We start from the raw sequence: 26,044 nt of genomic DNA, 5'->3' as shown, positions 1-26,044 counted from the left end.
TCGTCTGCACACATTTTTATAAGGTAAGCAAAATAATTAAATGCAAACAGGTTAAATTATACAATATAATTCAAAATACAAATTGAAAAGTAAAAATTAATGTTTACATGGAATGATAATAAATCATACTGAATTATTATTATTATTATTATTATTATTATTATTATTATTAATTGTAGTTTCGTCTGGGTTCATATGAAGTGATAGTGTGTAAAACTGTCTTTGCTGGAGGTAAAGTATAAAGTGAGCTATGACTCCTACTATAGATTCTTCACTACAGACTTTAGTAATGTATCCTTTGGTAAGCCACATAGTGACACTTGCCAAAAATATTATATCTTAGATAAGATGATGTTATAATCTCAAACTGAAGAAGAAAAAAGAGCCCTTATAATTCAGAAAGATTTACATCTTAGGAAAGCTGACCTCTTCTATTCTAGTTAAAAGAGAAGTCATTTTTGTCTAAGCAGATGAAACTGTAGAAACTATCTGCTTTGATTTTCAGCAGAATATGGATTTTCCTACCATACCATCAGGGAATGTTTTCTACAGCAGACAGCTATGGCTTTACAGCTTTTGCATACATGTAAGCAGCACTCATAAAAGTTGCTTCTACATGTATGATGAAAGTGCGGGTAAAAAGAGTCCCAATGACGACATTAGTTTTCTTGATCATTTCTTTGCTACAGTTTGAAAGAAATCTGTGAAGCATATTTTCATGTTTTCAGACAATTGTGCAGCACAAAATAAAAACCATACTATTGTGCAATATTTATTCACATTGGTGCAGCAAAACAGATTTCAGACCATCACATACATGTTTTCAGAGCTGAATCACAGTTTTCTCCCCTGTGATCGCTCATTAGGACTTCGTTGAATCACAGAAGAGGAAACATGATATGTTCCGCAGGACTGGTATAAAGTCGTCAAAGACAGCTCCAAAAAGTTTGAAATCATACCAGTAAGTCAATATATGCTGAAGAATTTCAGTGAGCGTTACCAAAGCCGCTACAAGGAACTACTAAATAACGCTAGAAATGTCAAGTTCATGATTTCTACTTACAAACTATTTCAGTATGACATGTGATATAAGCAGATTGTTCGGTGTAGTGAATCATTGAATGCAACTTTATTTTTTGACTTTCCTATTATGTACAAATATGGCCCTTCTTCCATACCAAAAAAATATATTCAGAACATCTCTAGATAAAAGCAGCCAAGTTAAAGATGCTATGAAATTGGCATGTCAGTATGTGCCACCAGCTGATATGCCATTTTATGAGAGTTTACTGTGCAACTCAAATACACGTCAAACTGGAACTTCTGTATCTGATTATTAATGATAACTGAGAACGAAAATATATTAACAGTTTCATATATTTGACTCTCAAACAAACCTATGTATGCTATCAACTTTTAAAAATTAAAGTTAAAAGTAATGTTTAAAAATACAATAAAAATTGAAAGTATCTGTATTTGGTGGAATAACAAGGTGGCTCCAACAAATTCAAAATTTCTGTAATCCTAGAAAATAATTTTAAAATCATCTGTTTCTTAAACAATCATTTACTTATGCCAATTACCATGTTATGTGTTAGTTTGAACATTAGGGGAAGCATTATTAATTTTTTAAGAGGTTTTCTTACTTATCTCGAAAAGTACTGAAGTACTGGTTTTTTCCCCAAACCCCTCAATTGTCAAAGCCACTTTTACACCATACACCGTTATCTGTAGAAAATAACAAACACGGCCAACAAAACAGTTTATTCAGTTTTTTCAACCCTGCCAACCAATGCGTATTGTTATATTGAGATGCACTGAACGAGCGCACATATTCTCTATTTTTCTCCTTATGTTGTCTTTTTAAATCTGGCAGCCCTGGACATGGTCTGCCATTCTTTATAATGTCGGTCTTCTCTTGAATAGTCCTCCGGGAAAATGGATTTGATAATAAAGTTTCAATAACACACATTTCCGAACTCATTGCAACACTTCAAATTAATGTTTAAGAACTAATAATACATGCAGCAGCTAACATATGCATTACGCTAATAAAATTATATTGCACTCGCAAATCACAGCACATTCACTGGTAAAAACTGCTGCCAAGTGCCAATACTGGTCTGTGTAACGTTGTTGGTGTAGCTCTCAGACCAGAGCTTCAAACAGCATATAACAGAAGCATGTGCGACTGGGACGGCTTAGGAGGAAGGCACTTGCACGTGCATCATATTCTCGCTATTTCTAAGTCTTTCCTGTAGCTCCGAGAAGCGAGCAAGCGTTGCGATCTTGCGGTGTGCAACCTGCGGATGGTATTATGGCTATACATTATTACAAAAATCAAAAGAAATTTTAATGTACGTAATCCAATTTTGATAAATACACATTCTACGAAAATATTGGGTTTGCGCAGGAAGCATAGCATGCCCGGAGAAATCGCCCCTGATTAACTCCATATATGGATGAAATTATTGGGGATCATCAGTATGGTTTTAGGTGTCATAAACAAACTATTGATTAGATTTTTTGTATTCGACTGATATTGGAGAGAAAAAATGGAAGTATAAGGGCACAGTACATCCGTTATTCATGGATTTCAAAAAAGGCATATGACTCGGTAGAGAGAAGTTTTATATAATATTCTTATTGAATTTGGCATTCCCAAGAAACTAGTTCGATTAATTAAAATGTGTTTCATTGAAACTTACAGCAGAGTCCTTATAGGCCAGTTTCTATCTGATGCTTTTTAAAATTCACTGCGGGCTAAAGCATGGACATGCACTATCACCTTTACTTTTTAACTTTGCTCTATAATATGCCATTAGGAAAGTGAAGGGAAACAGATGGGGTTTGGAATTGAACTGGTTACATCAGCTGCTTGTTTATGTGGATGACGTGAATATGTTAGGAGAAAATCCACAAACTATTAGGGAAAATACTGGAATTTTACTTGAAGTAAAGAGATAGATTTGGAAGTAAATCCCGAAAAGACATATACACTATATGATTATGTCTCGTGACCAGAACATTGTATGAAATGGAAATATAAAAATTGGAAATATTTTCTTTGAAAAGGTGGAAAAATTCAAATATCTTGAAGCAGCAGTAACTCGGAAGGAAATTAAACGCCTGTTATTATTCGGTTGAGAAGCTTTTATCATTGAGCCGTGCCCACGACCACGGCCGTTCACCTAGTACGTCACTTCATCCGTCAGAGCGCTCTCACACGTCACAGTATAGATAGCGCTATTAATCCCTTCATTTGTTCTTTCCAAATAACCCTATTGGCCGGTTCATTACGTCTCACGAGGATAGAGGGGGAGAGAGTTTACCTGTTTTAATGGAGATACACGGAGCGTCACACTCGGGTTCCGGTACGCAGCAGATACACTTAACAAGACTTAGGCTCTCATACGCGGGAGATATACGGAAACAGTTGGCTCAGATTCAAGCTCTCGTCCGCGGCAGAAACATTAACAAGACTTAGCATTTTGGTATGCGGCAGATATAGACAACGTGACTCGGGCTTTGTACGTGTTGGAGATAGATCAGTGGAGTAGTTAAATTGCGTCGTGTGTGTTTGGGATTTTAGTGGATCGTAGTTTGAAATATCACTTGCTAGTGATACGTCTTGGGGGCAAGTTTTAGTATTTGCATCGAGTAACATATTTGTGAGATATATATGTGTTTGAGGTAAATTGATTTGCGGATTATGTAATGAGATTGATTTGAAACGTGAGTTTATGTTCCGAGACGGTTAGAGTGATAGAGCAGCGGTTACGGTCTCACATATTGTTTTTAGTGTAATCCCTGCTCCATTTGATTATTGGTTTCCTTCGCCGCTATTTTGTTATCATATGCGTCTAGTTTGTTGCTATTTAAATGATCGTTGAGATTGGAATTATCGTCCGTTTACTTATTACGTGTATCTGTCTCCATCCCTCTCTCTCTCCGTTGGGTCTTCATTTTGTAAAGTGCAGAGATTTGTGTTAGTGCAATTTGCACAGTTTATGTGAGCAATATGTGCAATGGGTAATGTATAGTGATCAGTCATGTTATGCCTTATGCTGGGTAGAGTTTCTCTCTTATTGAGTGTACATGTATTTATAGTTTGGTCACTCAGATTGAGTGGTATCTATGGTCGAATGGATCATGTATTAAGTTAAAGTGCTGGCTGGGTGTTGTGTTCAGATTTGTACTCAGATAGTTTATATATATATATATATATATATATATATATATATATATAGATTGTTTCATCACTTGTAAGTGTGTTGGCCTCAGCCTTATGATACTTACATGATTTACATATCCTGGGGATATCATTTCAGATTAGTTTGTCCTATTTTCACTCACCCATTTCATATTTATTGTTATTTCATTTTCCATTTATGTACATTATTACTTATTATTGTTAATTATATTTGTTTTACAAATTCACGCTATTTATTTCTAAAAGTCTTCCACTGCGCACATCCAATCCTTCCAATGTGCCGTCCACCTGGCGAAAGCAGCCAATATAAGAAAGATAAAGGGGAGGTGTGGATGATCGTACCGCCACCGCCTCCACACAAATGTTAGCAGAGCGTGGTTATAAATGGTTTAGCGTGGTTATAAATGGTTTAGTATGGTTTATAAATGGTTTACCGTGGTTATAAATGTTATAAATGGCTTACTGTGATTAATGGTTACATATGATTTTGTGTTGGTGCTCAGGATTCCACATTGTGGCACTTGTAAATTTCTTCTGGCTGCTTTCGATCAACTGTTGCATTTTTGAAACTCACTTTTGAGGTGCATTGGATTGATTGCTCATAATAGTGTGGATTTGTTGAAATTTTGATAATTTTTTTTGACTTGAGATTAATTTGATATTTCTTTGTTTAAGTATGAGTGTTCAAATTGGTTGGTGTTGGGACCTATCGAAGGTTACCTTGATTGCGGAGCTGGAGCGTGCTGGCATATCTACGGAGGGTAGGAAGCGGGAGTTGCAGTCTCGATTTTCCCTATATTTGAAGACGTTGGACCCGGAGACTGTGAGTAACATTCGCCTGCGAGTTGAGGATGAACTTAAAGACAAATATGCTATGCAGGGATTAGCCTCACAATCTTCAGTCCCTATTGAGCCAAAGAAACGAACTTCCATTCAGGCGGAAGGTGAGGGTCCGTCTACTCTAGTATTAGGTGGGAAAAAACAAATGGATCCCGCTTATGTGTCACAATTGGATATAGAGAAAGGAAAATTGGGTAGTGAGAGAAGAATATTTTCTTCCGATGTAAACCAGTGCCATATGAAGGTATATTTGGATTTAGTGAGAAATTTGCGATTGACTGATGGCAAGAATCCGAGGTTATTGATGGGATTTTTAATGGAAGGTATAGGAATCCATGCCTTGGGATTAGTTGAGGATCGAGAGTTCATATTGGGTTTGATCCCGCGGACTAGTGGTTTATTATTGGAGATTTTTGGACGGGGTATCCGATTTCTATGGACTTGGTCCATCCTACTCGAAAGAGTTGTTTTGGAACTTCTTCCTTCACGTTTGCGAGAGGACTTAGTTAGAGATTATTTATCGCGCCGATTTCAGTTTCCGGAAGAGAATTTTTTGGAATTCCTCGACTCTGTATATAGGGCCAATGTTATATTAAACCATTATTCTACTGAGTCACAATTGATAGAATTGATTTTGCAAAATATGAGTCCGTGTATTAGATCACACTTCGTGTTTCAATCTAGGCCGCGCACGATCGAAGAGTTACGTGAATTGGGGCGAAGTGTAGATAATTCCCTGATAGCGGAAAGGCAACGGGATGGATCTTTGCCGTATCATTTTCGTTCGCGTGAACAGTCTTCAGGTACGCGTCCGTTGAATCCTGTGAGTCAGCCTAAAAATTTTATACGAAAGAGGCCCCTTACATGTTTTCGATGTGGCAAGTTGGGTCATATTCAAGCTCAGTGTCGGGTCTTGCCTCATAAGGATTTTCAAGATTCTAGCAAACCCAAACATAAAGAAATACCACGTAATCCGGTTTTTAATGTTAATAAAAGAACATGCCATAGTCAGGCTCATGTCTTGCCTTGGGTCTCAGTAAAATTTGGAGAGGTTATTATACCCGCTATCTTGGACACGGGTGCTGCTGCATCCATAATTAGAGCGGACTACGTTCCATTTTTGCATCATATGAAGAAGATACGGAGTAAGCAGTCGATTAAGGAAACATGCCAGTTAGCTGATGGCAGTGATGTCCCTGTTACTACCTTTTGTGTGGTGCCATTTTCGTATTAACGAGTATTCTTGGACTCATCCTTTTAGAATTATCGAACATTTACAAGTCCCTATAATCTTAGGAAACGATTATATCGTGAGGTCTGGCATGGAGATTTTCCCTTGGGATAGGGCGTATGGATTTCACTTCAGGCCAGGAGAGAGTTGGAAGTGGGATGAGAAACCCATAAGTAAGAATCTTCCGGTTAACCTTGTGTACTCGGAGGATGCCGACCTAGAACCCATTGGCGCTGGTTTGCCACGTGTTGGAGACTTAGGTCAATACGGTCATCTTGTCGAAGAATTCCCTGAGCTGTTTGTAGAGCGATTGGGTTGTATGCGGGGAAGGTCATGTGAGATAGAACTGCTAGATAGTACCCCCGTTAGGTCCCTGCCATATTCTTGCTCCCCTCCCAAATTGCAGGTCTTAAGGGAACAAGTTGCTGATCTTCTACGACGTGGGGTAATAAGGAAAAGTAACTTTAGAGAGTGCCTTTCAACATTTCCACGGAGCTACCATTTTCTCGGTTCTTGATTTGAATTCAGCGTACTACCAAATTCCTCTTACTCCGGAGAGTAGGCATTGTACCGCCTTTATCGTACCATTTGGATTGTATGAGTTTAATAAATTACCGATGGGGATTGCGGTGGGATCCCAGATACTGAGTAGAGAGATAGATCGGTTGTTTGGGGATATCAAATACCAATACGTATTTAATTATGCGGATGATTTGCTGATTTACTCTCGATCTCGAGAAGAACATCAGGAGCACTTGCGAGAAGTCTTTAGTAGGCTTCAACAAGCAGGTATTACCTTAAATAAAGAGAAGATCACCTTGGGGGCCACGAAAATAAAGTTTTTAGGACATCACTTGTCCGCCCAGGGCATTGAAATGGATCCCGACTATGTGCGGGCTGTGATGCAATTCCCCAGGCCCGCCAATGTTAGGCAAGTACGTAGGTTTGTTGGCATGGTAGGATTTTATGCGAAGTTTATTCGAGATTTTTCAGAGATAGTGTACCCACTTAACCAATTGAAAAGAAAAAATGCTGTGTTCGTTTGGGGAGATGTTCATCAGGCCGCATTTGATAGGCTCAAGAAGGCCTAGTGTTCTGCCCCGATCTTGAGGTTGCCTGACTTCTCGAAGCCCTTTGTCCTGCAATGTGACGCGAGTGATCTCGCTGTAGCCGCTGTTTTAAATCAAGACATTGGAGGAGAACTGGCTCCCATAGCATACGCTAGCCGGAAGTTGACCCCTTTGGAGAATAAGTATCCCATATATGAAAGGGAGTGTCTGCTGTCATCTTTGGGTGCGAGAAATTTAGGTCTTTTCTCGAGCATAAGGAATTTGTTGTTCACACCGATAGTGAAGCCCTCTCCTATCTGAGAAACCATCCTCGGCAGTTGGGGCGGATTGGTCGTTGGATGCTCAGGTTGGCCCCTTTTAAATTTAACATCGTTCATATTTCTGGGAAGGACAACGTCGCGGATTGCTTGTCACGAGTGTTCCAAGAGGAGCCAGCACGAGAGGAACAGTCCAGTATTCCGCTTAACATCTTGGGGCAGTTGCCTGCTATCTTCGAGGACCTCCGGGAGCATCAAACTAACGAAGAGTGTATCGAGTTTTGTACCAGAATAAATAATCAAGACCCTAAGGTTAGGAATTTTCATATAGAAAGGGGATTGCTGGTCTACCATCCTTCTAAGGCTAGGAAGAGTAGAGTATTTGTTCCACAGGCGTTTCCCATTATTTTCATGACTCCATGTTGGGAGTCCACTTAGGAGTAACGAAGACTCTTGATAGGATATCCAGAGAATTCTTTTGGCCTAACATGAGATCATATGTACGGGACCATGTCGCTAAGTGTGAGCTTTGTCAGAGGGCCAAGCCTCCCTCTAACACTCGAGTTGGATTGTATTCTGCGGAAACGGATTCTAGACCTATGTAGAGGCTATTTATTGATTTTGTAGGGCCTCTGGTGCGAACCCGTAATGGGAATAAGGTGATTTTGGCTATGGTAGACGATTTTTCTAAATTCGTCTGGCTGTTCCCGCTGAGGGAAATGACATCGAAGCTAGTAATTAATACTTTGAACTGTCAAGTGTTTGCCCAACACGGTGTTCCTGAGAGCATAATTACTGATAACGCCACAGTGTTTACGTCGAAAATATTTAACGACATGTGTTATCAGTGGGGGATTAGACATGTAACTACTTCCCCTTATTACCCCCAGCCGAATTTGGTGGAGAGATTTAATCGGAATTTGAAGTCTGCTCTAATTGTTTTTCATCATGACCACCAGTTGGCCTGGGATGAACATCTTCATGCCCTTCAGATGGGTTTCAACTCGGCGCATCATGAAGCCACAAAGTCCACCCCCGCTGAACTGTTTTTAGGCAGGAGTCTAAACCATCCTCTGCAACTACAATGGAAATTGAAGTTGGAGGAACCCAAGTCGCAAACTGAGTTGGAGGCCCAATGGCGGGATGCTATTCGCAACTTGCGCGACGCAAGCAGGAAGACTGCCATCCGTTATAATGCCGTTCGTCAACCGCATAAATTTGTGATGGGAGATAGAGTTAGGGTAAGATTATTCTCGCAAAGCTCCGCTCCGAATCAAGTATCGGCGAAGTTGATGTTTAGATGGTCCCAACCCTTGACCATTTCCAGATTTCTTTCCCCGGTCACAGTCGAATTAAGTTGCCCAGATTCAGGCTGTTCTATTCGTAAAGCCCATGTCTCGCACTTAAAATTAGTGGAGAGAGAGGAGAGAGTGGCTTACCCTGTTAACGTGGTACCGAGTTCCTCAGTCCGGGGACACTGCTGTGTGCCCTCGTTATTTGTTTATTTTAATGTGTTGGTTATTTTTTTATTTTATTTGTGATCACTGTATACTGCTATTATGCTCTGTACTACATGTAGGTCATATGTTTGCAGATTTTGTAATCCGGCGCAGTCTTCCCTATATTCCTTTTTGACTTCCGTAATTTTCCTAATCTACCATACCTTAATAGAGTGCTATCTATGAGAGCGAAACCGTCGTGGGATTAGCATGCACCGAGGACTTGACGAGCGGGCACTCGTCCGACATTGGCCGGGCCACCGAACGGATTCTGGGGCGCCTGGGTTCTATTCTGCGACACTCGAGCCTCTTCACTTCTCGACTTGCGAATCTTCCAGGATGCTTTCCCGGAACTCGCATACTTGCATCCACACGAAGTTTTTGGAATTTCTACGTATCTGTTAGGCTTCATGTGGTTGGCCGTAAACAGTAACCGCTGGTTTATGGGGACCGGTTGGCATCTGTTTTATCCTCCATGTGTCTTTTGGAGTTGCTACTTATTCTTCTTCTACTAGTTGCAGTTCTACGAGCGACGACTGGTGTATGGGAACCAGTTTGGACTTAGGGTCCAGTATTATCGGTTGCAGCAACTAACGGGATACCGCTCCGGACATCCATTCCAGAGCAGAGGGCATCGGTTTCTGGAGTGACAGAGTTCCTCCAGTTGGGGCTGCCGGAGTGCAGTCAGGAAGAACCGGGGAGTGACCCGGGGCCACTTAAGTTGCTGAGAATCGTCGGGGGGCCAAGGTGCCCGAATTGGGGATGTGGATTTCCCAGTACCTGGAGCCACAAGCAAGGATACTGTGGCATTATAGAGTTCCAGCAAATTGATACTATACCCAACGTCCATGGATAATTTCAACCGTTGCTGGTTCACCGGTTGAAATTCAGCACAGTGGGGGAGAGTGAGCCGTGCCCACGACCACGGCCGTTCACCTAGTACGTCACTTCATCCGTCAGAGCACTCTCGCACGTCACAGTATAGATAGCGCTATTAATCCCTTCATTTGTTCTTTCCAAATAACCCTATTGGCCGGTTCATTATGTCTCACGAGGATAGAGAGGGAGAGAGTTTACCTGTTTTAATGGAGATACACGGAGTGTCACACTCGGGTTCCGGTACGCGGCAGATACACTTAACAAGACTTAGGCTCTCATACGTGGGAGATATACGGAAACAGTTGGCTCAGATTCAAGCTCTCGTCCGCGGCAGAAACATTAACAAGACTTAGCATTTTGGTACGCGGCAGATATAGACAACGTGACTCGGGCTTTGTACGTGTTGGAGATAGATCAGTGGAGTAGTTAAATTGCGTCGTGTGTGTTTGGGATTTTAGTGGATCGTAGTTTGAAATATCGCTTGCTAGTGATACGTCTTGGGGGCAAGTTTTAGTATTTGCATCGAGTAACATATTTGTGAGATATATATGTGTTTGAGGTAAATTGATTTGCGGATTATGTAATGAGATTGATTTGAAACGTGAGTTTATGTTCCGAGACGGTTAGAGTGATAGAGCAGCGGTTACGGTCTCACATATTGTTTTTAGTGTAATCCCTGCTCCATTTGATTATTGGTTTCCTTCGCCGCTATTTTGTTATCATATGCGTCTAGTTTGTTGCTATTTAAATGATCGTTGAGATTGGAATTATCGTCCGTTTACTTATTACGTGTATCTGTCTCCATCCCTCTCTCTCTCCGTTGGGTCTTCATTTTGTAAAGTGCAGAGATTTGTGTTAGTGCAATTTGCACAGTTTATGTGAGCAATATGTGCAATGGGTAATGTATAGTGATCAGTCATGTTATGCCTTATGCTGGGTAGAGTTTCTCTCTTATTGAGTGTACATGTATTTATAGTTTGATTACTCAGATTGAGTGGTATCTATGGTCGAATGGATCATGTATTAAGTTAAAGTGCTGGCTGGGTGTTGTGTTCAGATTTGTACTCAGATAGTTAATATATATATATATATATATATATTTGTACTCAGATAGTTAATATATATATATATATATATATATATATATATATATATATTTAGAGAGTGGTTCATGAACATATGTTTAATAGGTTAGTCTCTGATTGTCGAGAGACGGCCATGTTAGATTGTTTCATTACTTATAAGTGTGTTGGCCTCAGCCTTGTGATACTTACATGATTTACATATCCTGGGGATATCATTTCAGATTAGTTTGTCTTATTTTCACTCACCCATTTCATATTTATTGTTATTTCATTTTCCATTTATGTACATTGTTACTTATTATTGTTAATTATATTTGTTTTACAAATTCACGCTATTTATTTCTAAAAGTCTTCCACTGCGCACATCCAATCCTTCCAATGTGCCGTCCACCTGGCAAAAGCAGCCAATATAAGAAAGATAAAGAGGAGGTGTGGATGATCATACCGCCGCCGCCTCCACATCATCCAGTCTGCTGTCAAAAAATCTGAAAGTTAAAATTTATAAAACAGTTATTTTAGCGGTTGTTTGGTTGTGAAACTTGTACTCTCACTTTGAGAGAGGAACAAAGGTTAAGAGTGTTTGAGAATAAGATGCTTAGAAAAATATTTGGGGTGAAGAGGGATGAAGTTACGGGAGAATGGAGAAAGTTACACAACACAGAACTACATTGTATTCTTCCCATGACGTAATTAGGGATATTAAATGCAGACCTTTGAGATGGGCAGAGCATATAGTACGTATGGGTGAATCCAGAAATGCATATAGAGTGTTAGTGAGAAGGCCGAGACATAGATGGGAGGATAATATTAAAATGAATTTGAGGAACGTGGGATATGATGGTAGAGACTGGATTAATCTGGTTCAGGATAGGGACCGATGGTGGGCTTATGTGAGGGCAGCAATGAATCTCCGGGTTTTCTAAAAGCCATTTCTAAGTAAGTAATGGTAATAATAATAATAATAATACACAAAACTTAAAATACCGATAATATAAATTGTAAATAATTTTAATAACCCCCCCCCCCCCCCTTGACAGAATTCTGCTACTTCAAACTGAATGAAAGAATTTCCATGTATCAGATACCGGTACTCGCTTCAGTGCCATTTTATCCTACTGACAACTACCGCCAGTGTCATCGGTCGGTTGGCCTGAAGGTCGTCCTTGAAAATTGCGTCTTTCGATTGTTGCTTCCTTCCAGAGCTCCGCATCCCTCCATATGCTCCCTCTACCATCTATGGTAGTACCAGAGATCACCGCTTTATTCGTAATGTTCGATTTTTCATTATTACAACACTGTACTTGTCCTCCATTGTCTTCTACACTCCCAAACCATACAAGTGAAAGTGTCAACACCAGTGGAGGCTATTCAAGTGAAGTAGATGAAGGCCACTTTCACTCCTTTTTTTGTGCTTTAATAAAATATATTTTATCAATAAATTAAAATAAAATGCATTCCTCACTAAACCATATTTTACTCTACTTTTTAATGTCTTTTCAGCTTATTCTGCTCAGTTAACGTTCTCTGCAGTACTTCAGATGAACCCCTCTCCAGTCAGGTCACGTGGCTAGCAGACCAGCTAGTGAGGGATGTGAATGTTGAAGGTCCAAATGGCAATGAGTTGCTTACTGTAAATTACCAACCCTTTACGCGAGGCTATTAGGAAGGTCTGGGGAACAGTCATTCATCTCCTTTCTCTATTCTTGAAAGACAGAATCACTCTCTCAGAATACAAACATTGGACCTGGGTGGCAAACTGTAATATTTTGCAACTAAATAAGAAAATATAAAATATTGTCTAAAGAAGTTAAATATTGTTTAAATTTACTATATAACATATATATTTTGGTATTGTTTTGTATAGATTTTGAAATATTTTGAGTATCCTGTAATAAAGAAAGTTGGCATAACATTTGAAACTATGTTGTACATCTCACTTGCGCTGACCAATTTAGTCTATCCGTATTCTTCGTTGTGACAAGTGCATTGAAGTGTCAGAGTATTAACAAGTATATTAATACGATGAAAACATGAATCCGTTAAACAATTTAATGTGTAATCTTTTGGAGACACCTTTCTCTCGTTGTTGTACAAAAGATAAACAAGAAATTTTAAAGTACGGTAGACCAACATCTCACACTAATATAACTATGAAAAAACTGAAAAGTGGTAGTCTGTCATGCAATATTCAGTTTCAAGATTCGTGGTATGCCGATTACAACTGGTTATGTGGAAGTCACTATAACAAGAAGTTATATTGTTGGCCTTGGCTTCTTCTGGGGAACAAAAAACTCGCTTGGAATTTAACTGGATTTTGCAATTTCAAAAATGTCAATCACTGTCTTCACAGCCATGCAGATTCAGCTGAACACATTAAATGTATTTTGCAATTAAAGGCACTGCAGAAGAACATGAACACCATTGCGGCTACACTAAAGGAAAGTTTCAGGTTATACATAGGCCTAAGTTAATTTAATGAAAACATATGTTTAAATAGATTGGTAATGCACACTGTAATCGATACGATATTGTTTCTAGGCAAGCAGGAGTTGCTTTTCACGGTCATGGTGAGAGTATTTCTTCATAGAAAGGGGGAATTTTCAAAGAATTATTGTCCCTTCTATTTCAAAAAGCCCTCTGGAAATTAGAAATCACTATGAGAAAATCAGGCCTCTTTTCTCTGGGGAATCTAAAACAATTCAAAATGAAATAATTTATTGCATTTCTGAATGCATCAGTGAACATGTAAGGGATGAAATTACCAATGCACCTTTATTTTCCGTCCAAGTGGATGATGCAACTGACATTTCTAAAAAATCTCAGTGTTCTTTTGTAGTGAGATTCATAACTAAGGAGGCCGAACTTGTGAAACATTTTCTTGGTTTCCATGATGGTATCTGTGATCGAGTATCACAGGCATTATTTGCTATACTGGATACAGTACTGGAGTCTTTGAATTATAAAAACAAACTAATCAGCCAGTGTTATGATGGTGCTAGTGTGATGTCTGGGCACCTGAATGGACTTCGGAAAAGAGTTGAAGATAAAGCTCCACAAGCTGTTTCCATTCATTGCTTGGATCATAGGCTTAATCTTGTTTTGCAACAGAGTTTTAAAAATATCCAGCAGTATCGAATATTCTTTGGTAATGTCAGCAGAATATCTACTTTCTTCCACCATTCAGCCAAACGCACTTACGTAATGGATACAGTTGTTGGGAGGTGCATACTATCTGTGACAGATACCGCTGGCTCTCAAATTCGAAGCTTATCTGCGTGGTTACTGAGGAATGGAATAGTTTGAAAACAGTATTCGAAAACGTCATGCATGATAGGGAGTCAGATCAAATAGGTATTCGACTTGCAAGGGGGCTTCTTAAATGAAATGAATGATTTTGAATTTGCATGTTGTCTATTATTTTTAACGAATTTTTTCATGTGACAGAAATATTGTATAATGTGCTGCAGAAGAAATTTTTAGATCTGAATTATTGTGATGTTCAGATAAACACTTGCCAACTGATCAACAAGAAGAGAAATGAACTGTTCACTACAATATTTGAGACGGCAGAATCAACGTGTCAAGTAGAAAATATGCAAGAGTTACAGATGATGGAATTTTCCAAAGATACAAAGCACTTTATTTTGAAATAATTGATACTGTCTTGATGGAGATGCATAATAAGATTTAAGGACATAAACAATCTCTTATTTATCTGCCTCGCTGATACTTCGAAATTTAAAACCTTTTCTGAAACATTCCCATTTGATGCTCTTTCTTCTTTGCAAAACACATTTCCAACATTTAAAAAAAAAAAATCCCTCGTCTCAGAACAACTTGAGCTTCTGTATGCAGATGAACATTATAAGAATACCTCTGTATCAAAACTAATCTTTCTTCTTCTTCGAGAAAATGAGGACATATTTGAGGAGTTATACAAGCTGTTCTGTTTGATTTTAACATTACCATCTATTAGTACATCTGTTGAAAGGAGTTTCTCCTGTCTGCATCGAATAAAAACTGACCTCCGCATTATAATTGTCAGTGAATACTTTCGGCATTGGCAAATATATCAATTCAAAAGGAAGTTGTTGAAAAAATATCCAAGAAGGAGCCGTTCCACAAGGACGTTGTGGAGAAAATATGCTGCTCTCAAGAATAGGAGAGTCAATCTTACCTACAAAAAATTGGTTAATACATGATTATTATTCAATGGTAGAAAATCCGGTAATTTCATAGAAACTATGATGTCATTGTCTCTGTGTTATTTCCTACTATTAATGTGTGAACGTGTTGTAAATTATCACATCATGAGATGGCATTATTATGATCGATGGATTGATAGATGGAGTTGTAGTATATGGGTCATTCTCATGAAACCCGTCACTTTTGGAACCCAAAAATGGCAACAACTGAAATTGTGAGGAGATTAATTTTTTTATAGGTATTGGTTACAGGTGTGAAATATAATTCAGGTGTGTTAGTGGTTATGTCTAAATCTTCGTGTGCTACGAGAAATAAAACAAAATCAATTTTCAGATTCCACGGTGTCCACAGCATCTCCACGGTGTCTACAGTTTTAATCCGTGGATTATTCCTTTGGCTCAGTAAAGGCAATTTGATTTACAAACAAACATGAAATCAATACTGAAAATAAATAAGTCACAAATTTTATTATTCATAATAATATTAACTGATTGTTATTAGATATAATGCAATTGAGCCATATTACAAAATTAAATAAGTACCAGTATTTATGTTCGCTCGCAAACATATTTAATTAATAATGTGAAGTATCACTAACAGTGATAAACGCATTAATTTATATGTTTACAAATAATATCATATTGGATTACACTTTTTTTTTACTTGATTATTTAACGACGCCATATTAACTACTCGGTTATTTAGCGTCGATGGAATTGGTAATAGCAAGATGGTATTTGGCTGGATGAGACCAGGGATTCGCCATAGATTACCTGACAGTCACCTTATGGTTGACGAAACCTCGAAAAAAACCCAACCAGGTAATCAGTCCAAGCGGGAATCGAACCCAAGCCCGAGCGAAACTCCGGATCGACAGGCAAGCGCCTCAGCTGACCGAGCTACGCTGGTGACTGATTTTACTTATTTCATGAAGATATTTAAATAGAAATAAGAAATGATTTACAGTTATAGTAATAACAATAATGATAAATATTTTGCCTTTAATTCTGATTCTTTTAACTCAATTCATTGAAAATTAACTAATTTTGATTTTCTTCACACCACTACACTGATGCGTCTTTATTGTATCACGTGATGCTTGTACTCCAAACTGTGGCTACTCTTGTGTCTGTAGGAATTATTCTGGCGAAGAGCTGTGCGAGAAACTATTCTCTTACAGTGTTGCAGCATTTTATACGTCTTAATTACTTTGCCACTTATGATGCGTCTTACTAATTGTTTACTTTTATATGCTACAGAAGAAAATGATTTTAATTGTTGTTCTAGCAACTCTCCAAGGATCTGTTTCATCTTTGTGTCAGAAGGCACTGGACGCCCTCGTAGCAAAGTACGAACTGCAGTGTGCGAAGAAGATTGGTTTGCTTTTTTCTTCTCTGTGATACGAGATGGAGTATAGCATAGGCCTATTTCATTTTTTTTTTTACACATGAAAAAGCTTTTCCAATTTTTCTGTTAAACGTTTAAGCTTAATGTTTCGGCTTTTAGTTTTCGAATAACTTCACTACCTTTTATTGGCAGGATAGCTTTTTGTATCCTTTCCCAAATTACTATGATTACATTGTTGAATATATTTCGAAATTTTCTCGGGCTTCCAGCCAGGTCATAAGTTGGTGATCCACCGACGTTTCGAGGATGTTCATCTTCCTCATCTTCAGGGTTAAATGATGTCTAGGGGTACCCAGCTCCTTAATTTATAGTGCCAGAGGGAGGGGTCAGCCGAGGAGCTATGCGCTGATTGGCTCTTATTAGTGCGGACCGCGGCGCGAACGCGGCCGATGTGTCATCTTGCTTTGTGCTTTTTGGCTGATTGACCGCGGGTCTCACGATGGGCTCGGCGGACGAGTTCTTATGTGTCCTCCACTGATGACGGCGGACATGTCATAACATGTCATATTAGGTTTCTTTCTACGTTTCTGATCAACACTAGCCATAACTTACGGTAGATAAACTATTTTCGCACACCTAACCTATATAGACTCGTAAACTTGTTTATTTTTATCATGAATTTATAGTTTCCATGGCGTTAGTCATTTGTTTCCCTCTATGCTTTCCGTGCTTCGTTATGAAAAAATTAACGATCAAATGCAGTCTGAAACGAAAACTCCGTTTTTGAAAACCAGGATAATAAATTATGTGGTGAATACAGAACTGAGCATTATCCGAGATAATGGTATTACCAGAGTTTTAGAAATCTGAGATAATAGCAAATATTACTGACGTTAGTGAATACGGGCCTAAGTGGGAAGAGTAAACGAATTGCTAAGCATTGTTACAGGTGTTCACTTTCATTCGAATTATCGTCAGGCATAAAAATTAAACAGAGCATTGTTGCAGGTGTTCACATTTTATTGGCAAAGTCTGTTCAAAAACTTCATTGTAAATAACAAATACGTTGTAAAGAGACTTTCTGGATGGCATAAAATTTATTTTTCAATTACAGAATTTCGCGACACACTTCATGGGACTGCGCGACACACCAGTAGTATTTTGACATTTGAAAGTTGGGTATTTCATTAGTTGAGAGTCCATATTGCGGCAGACATTATGTTGAGTGTAATCGACCAATTACTGGTTCAGTTTAGATTATACTTAGAGGAATGCAGAGAGGTATTTCACGTCTTTCTGAAGACTATGAAATTATACTTCCATTGTGTGTGAAGACTTGTGTAAATGGTAAAGTGAAGTGTAAGGTAAAAGACTTGAAAGAGAACTGAGAAACGTAATTTTATCCCTACGAATTTATTTGTGGTGTTTGATTGTTGTAAGTTTTCTGTTCAACAGGATATTGCTTTGATTTAAGCATAGCAACTTAATTTTACTGTATATTGGAAGTTGCATGTTTCGAAGTTGATTTAAAATATGAATACAGTTTACAATTATGATTGTGATTTTGAATTTTGTTATGGTTTCTTGTGTACCTACTCTTTTACATTGATGTGTTGAATAAAATGTGTTAGATTTTGTCTTTTTTTATATCATGTGGACTTGTGGTTATTTTATTATGTTGTGTTATGTATTGTGTGAAAGTTTTGTTGAGACAGTGAATTCTTCAGTGTTAAGGGGATGTAGCCTCCGAAAATGTTGCAAATTTGTGTGTGTGTATTATATTATTATATGCTGTGCTTTCCATAAAACTTAAGAAAATGGTAAATATATTACATTAATCCAATATGGCGATCGTATAGCTTACAAAAGTGTTTGCGATGTCATCAACAACATCACTGCCATCCATCGATTTCAGGAAATTACCTAGAATTCTATTGGCCTTCACTTAATTTATCCTGCATGAGCCGCCACTGGTGAACACACTTCAGTGCTTCACACTAGTGTACATAGGAATCAAACAAGTAATATATACGTGTATCTTTTGAATGACAGTTCAATGAAATAAACTATGGTACATGATGTAAGTCTTTTTCCAAGTTGTTTTGAAATCTCATGTAAGGAGAACTTTACCAGTCTTTTCCTTCGTTGCATTTCTTCAAAACATGGTCTGATTTTTTGTTCTCTGGTGCTCTGATGATGTGTTCGATCCATCGGAGTCTTGTTTGTTTGATTTTTGCTACGATCATAATAAAAAACTAAATTATTGCAAAATGTGTAAATTAATGAGAAAATATGTCTTATTTTTTTTACACTTGTTAATTTATTTATTTATTTATTTGTCGTTATATTTTGTTTTTGAGTTTACATTTTCTCCATTTTCTGCTTTTAATGTTTTAAATCTGCTTGCACTTTGTTAACAGTTGCAACGTGCTGTCAGTGATGACAGTTTGATGCAGAGATTATATCATCAGGAGTCATTGATTTTGTCCATGATCACGTGTGTGAGACATGAGGACATGTCTGTTGCTAACAGTGCAGTAACATTGCTGGTGAAATTTGGTTCTTCACAGTTGGGACTCCATGTTTTGTACAGTGACTCAGTGGTGGCCTGCCTCAAGGAAACCATGGCTGAACGTGATGTTATCCGCTTTAGAGTGTATGAGGTACATAGATTTAATATTATAAAATTATGTTAGCATAGTACTCCAAATGAGGTCACTAGATTTGCAGTTGAACTCTATAGAACTTTATTGAGTGCGTTAAATTATGTGTACCAATATCAGTTTCTTCCCCCTCCCCCTGGCTTTCTCCACCATCATGCCCATATAGGGCACATTTTGCCTGTTACAATACTGTTACAGATAAGTGGCAAGTCTCACAGTAGATAAGAGGTGATGCTGAAGAATTATTTCAGTTAAGTCTTTGTTCCTTGTTCAGCTCATTCCTTGAATCTTCTTGATTCCAGCTGAATCATGCACAAAAGCAATCACTTTCTGTAAAATGGTGTTCGTCAGTTGTAGGGGTGGGGGTGTGTTGCTCTTATGGTGGGGGGTGGTTGTTTGTGTGTCATATATTATGATGTCGAATAATGTATGGGTATTGAATTGTAATTGTGTATTAAGTATATGTTTTGGGTGTGTTATTGTGGCTTGTATATTTCGTATTGTTCTAACATGTTTAACTGTAGACTTTGTGGTGTGATGTGTAATATTTCCATATCTATTCCTTTTTTATGAAGGGGCCACAAGAGTTGCAGGGTTTGTGAAAGACACAATCAACATTTTGTCATACTAAACACTTCAGAAGAATAGGTTTGAGTTTTATGAACATCTCATAAAATCGCCATCCTGTATTTAGAAATACAGGACCAATCTGTGAAGATCAGAAAAGGGAAACACAATAGATTATGAAATGGTGGAAGCTCGACACTTCTTTCACCAGTAGGTAGCCTACTTACTGGGTCATTCCAAGGAAAACAGGTCTCGGAAACCGAACAACTCAGAATTTGTTCATTACTTAATATTTTATACTCCTTTGCATAATCATAACCCACACGTAATATTATCCAGTAACTGATGAGCCATTTTTGATGTCACGGAGGTTGAAATATTACACTCTCAGTATACATGACCATACTAATTAATTTTTCGTGGGTAATTGAATAATCAGAAATACGTTTTCAAGCTACCGTTATTAAGATCCCAGACTTACTATTACACTTCATATGTGTGCGTTCATTATTAAAAAATAAAATAAAAATATCTGCAATTTTAAATTTTAACGAAAAAAAAATTATGGCAATTATGTTGCATATTTTATTACACAATTTGAGAATATCGAAATGGGATCTTAAAAATTATGCATGTGAAAAATGAAAACTTACTGCTGCAAAATGGTGTGGCACTGGTTTTCCTCCCCCCTTCCCCTTCTGATGAGGAGTGCCTGAAGGGTTGCACCACAGCCTGAGTCGTATTGTGCTGTGTGCTGATCCTGGAACCACGTCCACCACGTGCTGTGGGATGATTATTGAACTCCTTAGGACCGCATTCTTGTGATTATGTAATTCACTGCTTGGTGCCATCTTATCAATTTAACTGTGGTATCCAGGTCTGACAGTATTTCCCTGTTGATATTCTGCAGCCTCTTCAGGTCGATGACATCTGTTTGCAAATTCCGTACTACATCCTGGTACATCCTATATTGACCTGAAGATTGCAGTACCATAGATATCGCGATTCACCATGATGCCATCTGTCCAAGAGAGCTACACAGACTGGTGACTTCCTGATCTGCCATTGTCTGCTGTGAAAGCCCCTTCACCTCCCTGGAATTCATGCAGCTTCCCCAGACAGATGACATCTATAGGTGAACCACGACACCATATCTTCTGGACCTCCTGTGCCCTGTTTCTTAAAGCTGACAAGTGCTACAATCATGACAGTTATACAAATATATCAGAATGTTGCAGCATTTGTTTTCTTACAGTTCTTATCAATTTAACTGTGGTATCCAGGTCTGACAGTATTTCCCTGTTGATATTCTGCAGCCTCCTCAGGTCGATGACATCTGTTTGCAAATTCCGTACTACATCCTGGTACATCCTATATTGACCTGAAGATTGCAGTACCATAGATATCGCGATTCACCATGATGCCATCTGTCCAAGAGAGCTACACAGACTGGTGACTTCCTGATCTGCCATTGTCTGCTGTGAAAGCCCCTTCACCTCCCTGGGATTCATGCAGCTTCCCCAAACAGATGACATCTATAGGTGAACCACGACACCATATCTTCTGGACCTCCTGTGCCCTGTTTCTTAAAGCTGACAAGTGCTACAATCATGAGTTATACAATTATATCAGAATGTTGCAGCATTTGTTTTCTTACAGTTCTTACCTGCTTTGGCAATATAATTTGTAAGTTGTTAGCAGCGTTTCATAAACACGACAATGGCAAAGTATGTGTAATCATATAGGATCGATAGCAAAGTATTTTTCATTCTTCTTCATTTCATGTTTTTATAAAAGTAAATTGATAAGTGACGAATCAATAGGAGGACATGGCAGATATGGTTCCATGATCTGCCTATAGGTGACATCTGTCTGTGGTAGCAGCACATATCCAGCGAAGCCGCAGGGGCTTTAATAAATGAACTGCAGGTGACTGGGGGATGTAGCTACCTTCGATAGAAGGTGCCTTGGTGAGTTGTGAAGTTGATGGCGACATGAAATGGGAACAGATGCCATCGATCTGAGGAGGACACAGAATAACATCACAGACAGGCGGAGGATCAGGTCTCCAATCAGAATTGGATGCTGTGGGTGAATCATGCAGTTGAAAGAAGTGAAAGTAGGTTGTACAGAAATCTAAGGCTGCTATGTTTGCCTGCAGGCCCTCCTCCAAAAGAAAAAAAAAATCACAAGTGTTCAACTTTCGTAAGGAGAATCTCAAGGAGATTACTGTGTTTTTTGTAACAACAGAGGAAATGGTTCAAGTCTGAAATAATCTCACTGAATGGTTTGAAAATGCAAAAACCATTCCTGGGAAACACTGCATGCATTGATTTGTGCCTTTGTTTACATATGAAATTGGAGCAAAGTGATTTAAGTTCTGATGATATGGACAACAGTGTGATATTTGACATATTTGAACCTATTGTGAATCCAAATTTCAAGGAAAATTCCTTTGTTGCTTGTGTGTATGAATTTTTGTGGTATGTGGGTTTTATTGAAAAAGTTACAACACAATACAACACAAACATAAGAACACAAAAAATACATCACACTAACATACGAAAACAAAAACACACACAAAATTGCAACCTCATTCAAGAAATTAAATTAGAACATCGCATACAGAATAAATAACACTCTGCAAAAACATCTCAACACACAAACAAAGAAATACAACCACAGAGGCATATACAAACCCAAATGTAACACCTGCAACAACTTCTACATAGAACAGACAGGCAGATCGTTTCAAACACGTTACAGAAAACACATCACAGCCATAACAAAATTACAAAACATCCCCACATATGCAGAACACATCACAAATGCTAACCACACCCACCGAGACATCAACACAGACATGGAAATACTACACATCCAACCAAAAAGCCAGAAACTAAACACACTAGAACAATATGAAATATACAGACACACGAAAACACACCCCAACGAAATTCTCAACACACAACTCAATTTCAAAACACACACACTCTTTGACTCTACACTATACCACACGAACGCACCCTCACAGGAAACAGAACAAGAGGAGCCAAGACCAACAACAACCAGTTCTGAGGATGACCCATAAATAGGTCGAAACATGTAAACGAGGTACGTTGAAGTTTAACACAGGAAAGTCCATCATACATATTCCGAAGTGATACAGTGTTAAAAGTTGTGTAAGCAAGATGTATGAAAAAGTTAATTATGAAGAAGATGATGCTACAATAAAATTCATGCATCTACATGGGCCCTCTCCATCATTTTATTGGTGACAGTGACAGTTGTGAAGTTCCATTTTCAAATATTTTGTGCCAAATTGATGTCAGCATAGCCACAGGAAGGACTTACTCTTTAAACTAAGATTCTTACAAGAGAACTGAAGCCAAACTGTCCCAGTTGTAAAAAGTTACATTTTGTTCACATTTTGAGAAATGTTGTGCCTTACCTTCTATATTTATCTGCCAAAATGTAAGTTATCATTTCCTCATAAATTTTTTGTCTACAGATACTACACTGTGTTCTCATTACTATACATAATTTTCAGCATTTTCTAAGATGTAGCACCTTGAAAAAAAAAAAAAAAATCCAATAAACGCAAAAAGAAAATCTTAAAAAAAGGTAAAAGCGTCATAATAATTTAAATGTGCAATTGTTATCATGTCCAATATAAATCTCAGTTACAGAGCAAGTTATTTGTAATTTGTTCAACTGCTAATATGCGACTACACTCATAACACTATTACTATTTTCTGCTTCACGAATTTGAATACAATTTTAACGGAAGCCATTCACAGGCTATGTAACACATATGCAAACTCTTAGAAAAATTGGAAACAGTGGGTGACATGGTCTGGATGAATTGATATGGAATGACCCATAAATATTTACTTAAAATCCTGCAGCTTCTCCATCCTGAGACTTCTTGATACTTGTAGGAAATTTAATCGAGATTCTTTGGTAATAATATTGACGCAAAAGCTTGATGTATGATAGTCATAATTGAGATTAAACATTTTTAATTTTTTGTAATTAGTAGGTCTAGGTTTCAGAGAAAAGTAAATTAATACTAAATGAAAGATAATTTAATTAGCTTTCATTTGAGCCAAGATTCGATTTTCTGTGATAAAACTTGTCGAGTTATTTCGCAATATCTGAAAACATGCTTGCTGAATAGCCTCATTTTTGTCAATACTTAAAAAATCGTGACGACTTAAAAATTATTCACTTAACAAAAGAAAAATTGTTTACCTCATATTTTTCCCCTGTAGAATATACTAAACAAATTACGAAGGGAATAAGAATGGTGCATTCACAAAAAAGTGTTCGATTTGATGTGAAATTTCTCATCTGTAGTTTTTGTAGTTTAGCCAACTGTCCGAATACAGGTTTGAACCTCACAATGATACCAACAAGGCACCATTTATGAGACAACTAGGCCAGGAGATAATGGAGTAGGGTGGCCAGTTCCTTTCCCCCTCCATTGCATACATCACCAACTAGCTACATATTACACTAGTCAGACTTCAGATGCATACAAACAGTTGTTCTTCCTCTGACACATATCATCAGGTGAGAAGTACAGTGGAAATGGAAATAAAAGAAAGGGAAATAGAACAAGGGAAAACGGTAAGTTTGTATAATCATGTGTATTTCCGTTAAAATTGAAGAAAAACCTGTCCTCTCACTGTTTTAATTTGTTTGTACAGTGTAAGTTATGTTACATTTTCGGAAAATACCCATTTTCGGTAAGAAAAAGTTCCTATTTTAAGGTCTCTAAGTACATATTTTGGGCACACAAAACGGATATTTTAGAGTGTACAAGTTCGTGATCTGCATGTTACATATTTTTATTCCATTGTATCTATTTTATTCATTCCATTTGACTGAACTTCAGCATATATTCCCTAACTTAGTTTTTGTGCACATCAGTAATGAACACAAGATATCTACTTGCCAGTGTGGGGAAAGCTGTTAATTGCAATACCACACTCTGGTCTTTTATGTACATTTCACGTGTTTTACTCGAGATGTCAGAAGTTCATTCTCTCGTTGTTGTAGCAATAGAACAGTTCCCAAAAACATGTCTTCATAAGATGACTGGATCATATGAAGTGCTTGTAATACAACACACACAAATGTACAAACATAAGTATAAGTGTGTGTGTGTGCGCGTTTAAATATATATATATATATATATATATATATTTTTTTTTGCAAATTCTCTAGTGGTGTAGTAGGAGTGTCTGTCATCTTTAGGCAAAAACAAAAGCATATTATACGCATCAGTATTTGATATTTATACTGTAGTTGTGATATTATTTATATATCATCATCATATCCCTCACGTATTAGACCCTACAGGATCTGTTACGGTCTCATGCCAGCGCTTTCGTGGTCTTCCCAATTTCCTCTTTCCTCTTGGTACATAAGTAAGAATCTGTTTAGGCCATCTAGTGCGATCCATCCTTTCGACATGTTTTTTCCACTGAAGTCGATATTGTTGAACAAAATTAACTATAGGATCCATTTTGATATATTTATATGTATATATATATATATATATATATATATATATATTCTTTTTTTTTTTTTTTTTTTTTTGAGTTTTTTTTTTTTTTTTTGTAATTTCCCCATAATACAGTTTCACATGTTTATTGAACTTCGTAGTAATACAATTTATGCTGATAGTGCTCGATATGTACTTCAATGCAGATTGTATTGGAAGATGACTTGCTATGTGTTACACTTTCCAGGTGGTGGTGGAGTTGTCTGTGCACACTGAAGCTGGTCTGCAGAAGGGCCACATTAGTGGACTGCTCCCTGCTCTGATCGCAGAACTCAGTGGAGAAGACGTTTTGCTACAGATGAATGCACTCGAGTTGCTAACAAAGCTCGCATTGTGTGAACATGGACTGCAGTACCTTCAGCAACAAGGTGTTCTCAATGCATTAGCTAACAGGGCAACCACTATTAATGACGACCCACTCGCTTCACTCACATTGCCAGGTATGACCAGTTTGATAATGATGAGGCTTCATCTTTTTCTTCCTCAGTAAGAACATAGACTTCTACTAAAGTATTTAGGCACGAATGCCCACTGTGCGCCACATAATAAACTAATAATCAGTCCTGAAGACTATAGGGAGTGACCAGATTCATGACACTGCTGAGTTTCACTTCC

General features: G+C 37.9%; 1 protein-coding gene across 10 annotated transcripts in view; it reads left to right on the top strand.

Annotated features, from left to right (window-relative positions):
• Positions 1 to 26,044, top strand: part of LOC138696171 (26S proteasome non-ATPase regulatory subunit 5) — a 109,362-nt gene that overhangs the window by 19,628 nt on the left and 63,690 nt on the right. For 9 of the 10 annotated variants that reach the window (XM_069820773.1, XM_069820770.1, XM_069820766.1 and 6 more), the window contains exons 3-5: positions 4,889 to 5,036; positions 19,048 to 19,290; positions 25,617 to 25,869. In XM_069820773.1, the coding sequence (XP_069676874.1) occupies positions 4,889 to 5,036; positions 19,048 to 19,290; positions 25,617 to 25,869 (644 nt within the window). The remainder of the gene's footprint in view (positions 1 to 4,888; positions 5,037 to 19,047; positions 19,291 to 25,616; positions 25,870 to 26,044) is intronic. The other variant, XM_069820768.1, reaches the window with a different exon arrangement.

This window comes from Periplaneta americana, chromosome 3, assembly GCF_040183065.1.
Source record: "Periplaneta americana isolate PAMFEO1 chromosome 3, P.americana_PAMFEO1_priV1, whole genome shotgun sequence".
Taxonomy (NCBI): Eukaryota; Metazoa; Arthropoda; class Insecta; order Blattodea; family Blattidae; genus Periplaneta; species Periplaneta americana.
The sequence above is the reverse complement of the archived record's forward strand: the minus strand, read 5'-3'. Positions and strand labels throughout refer to the sequence as shown.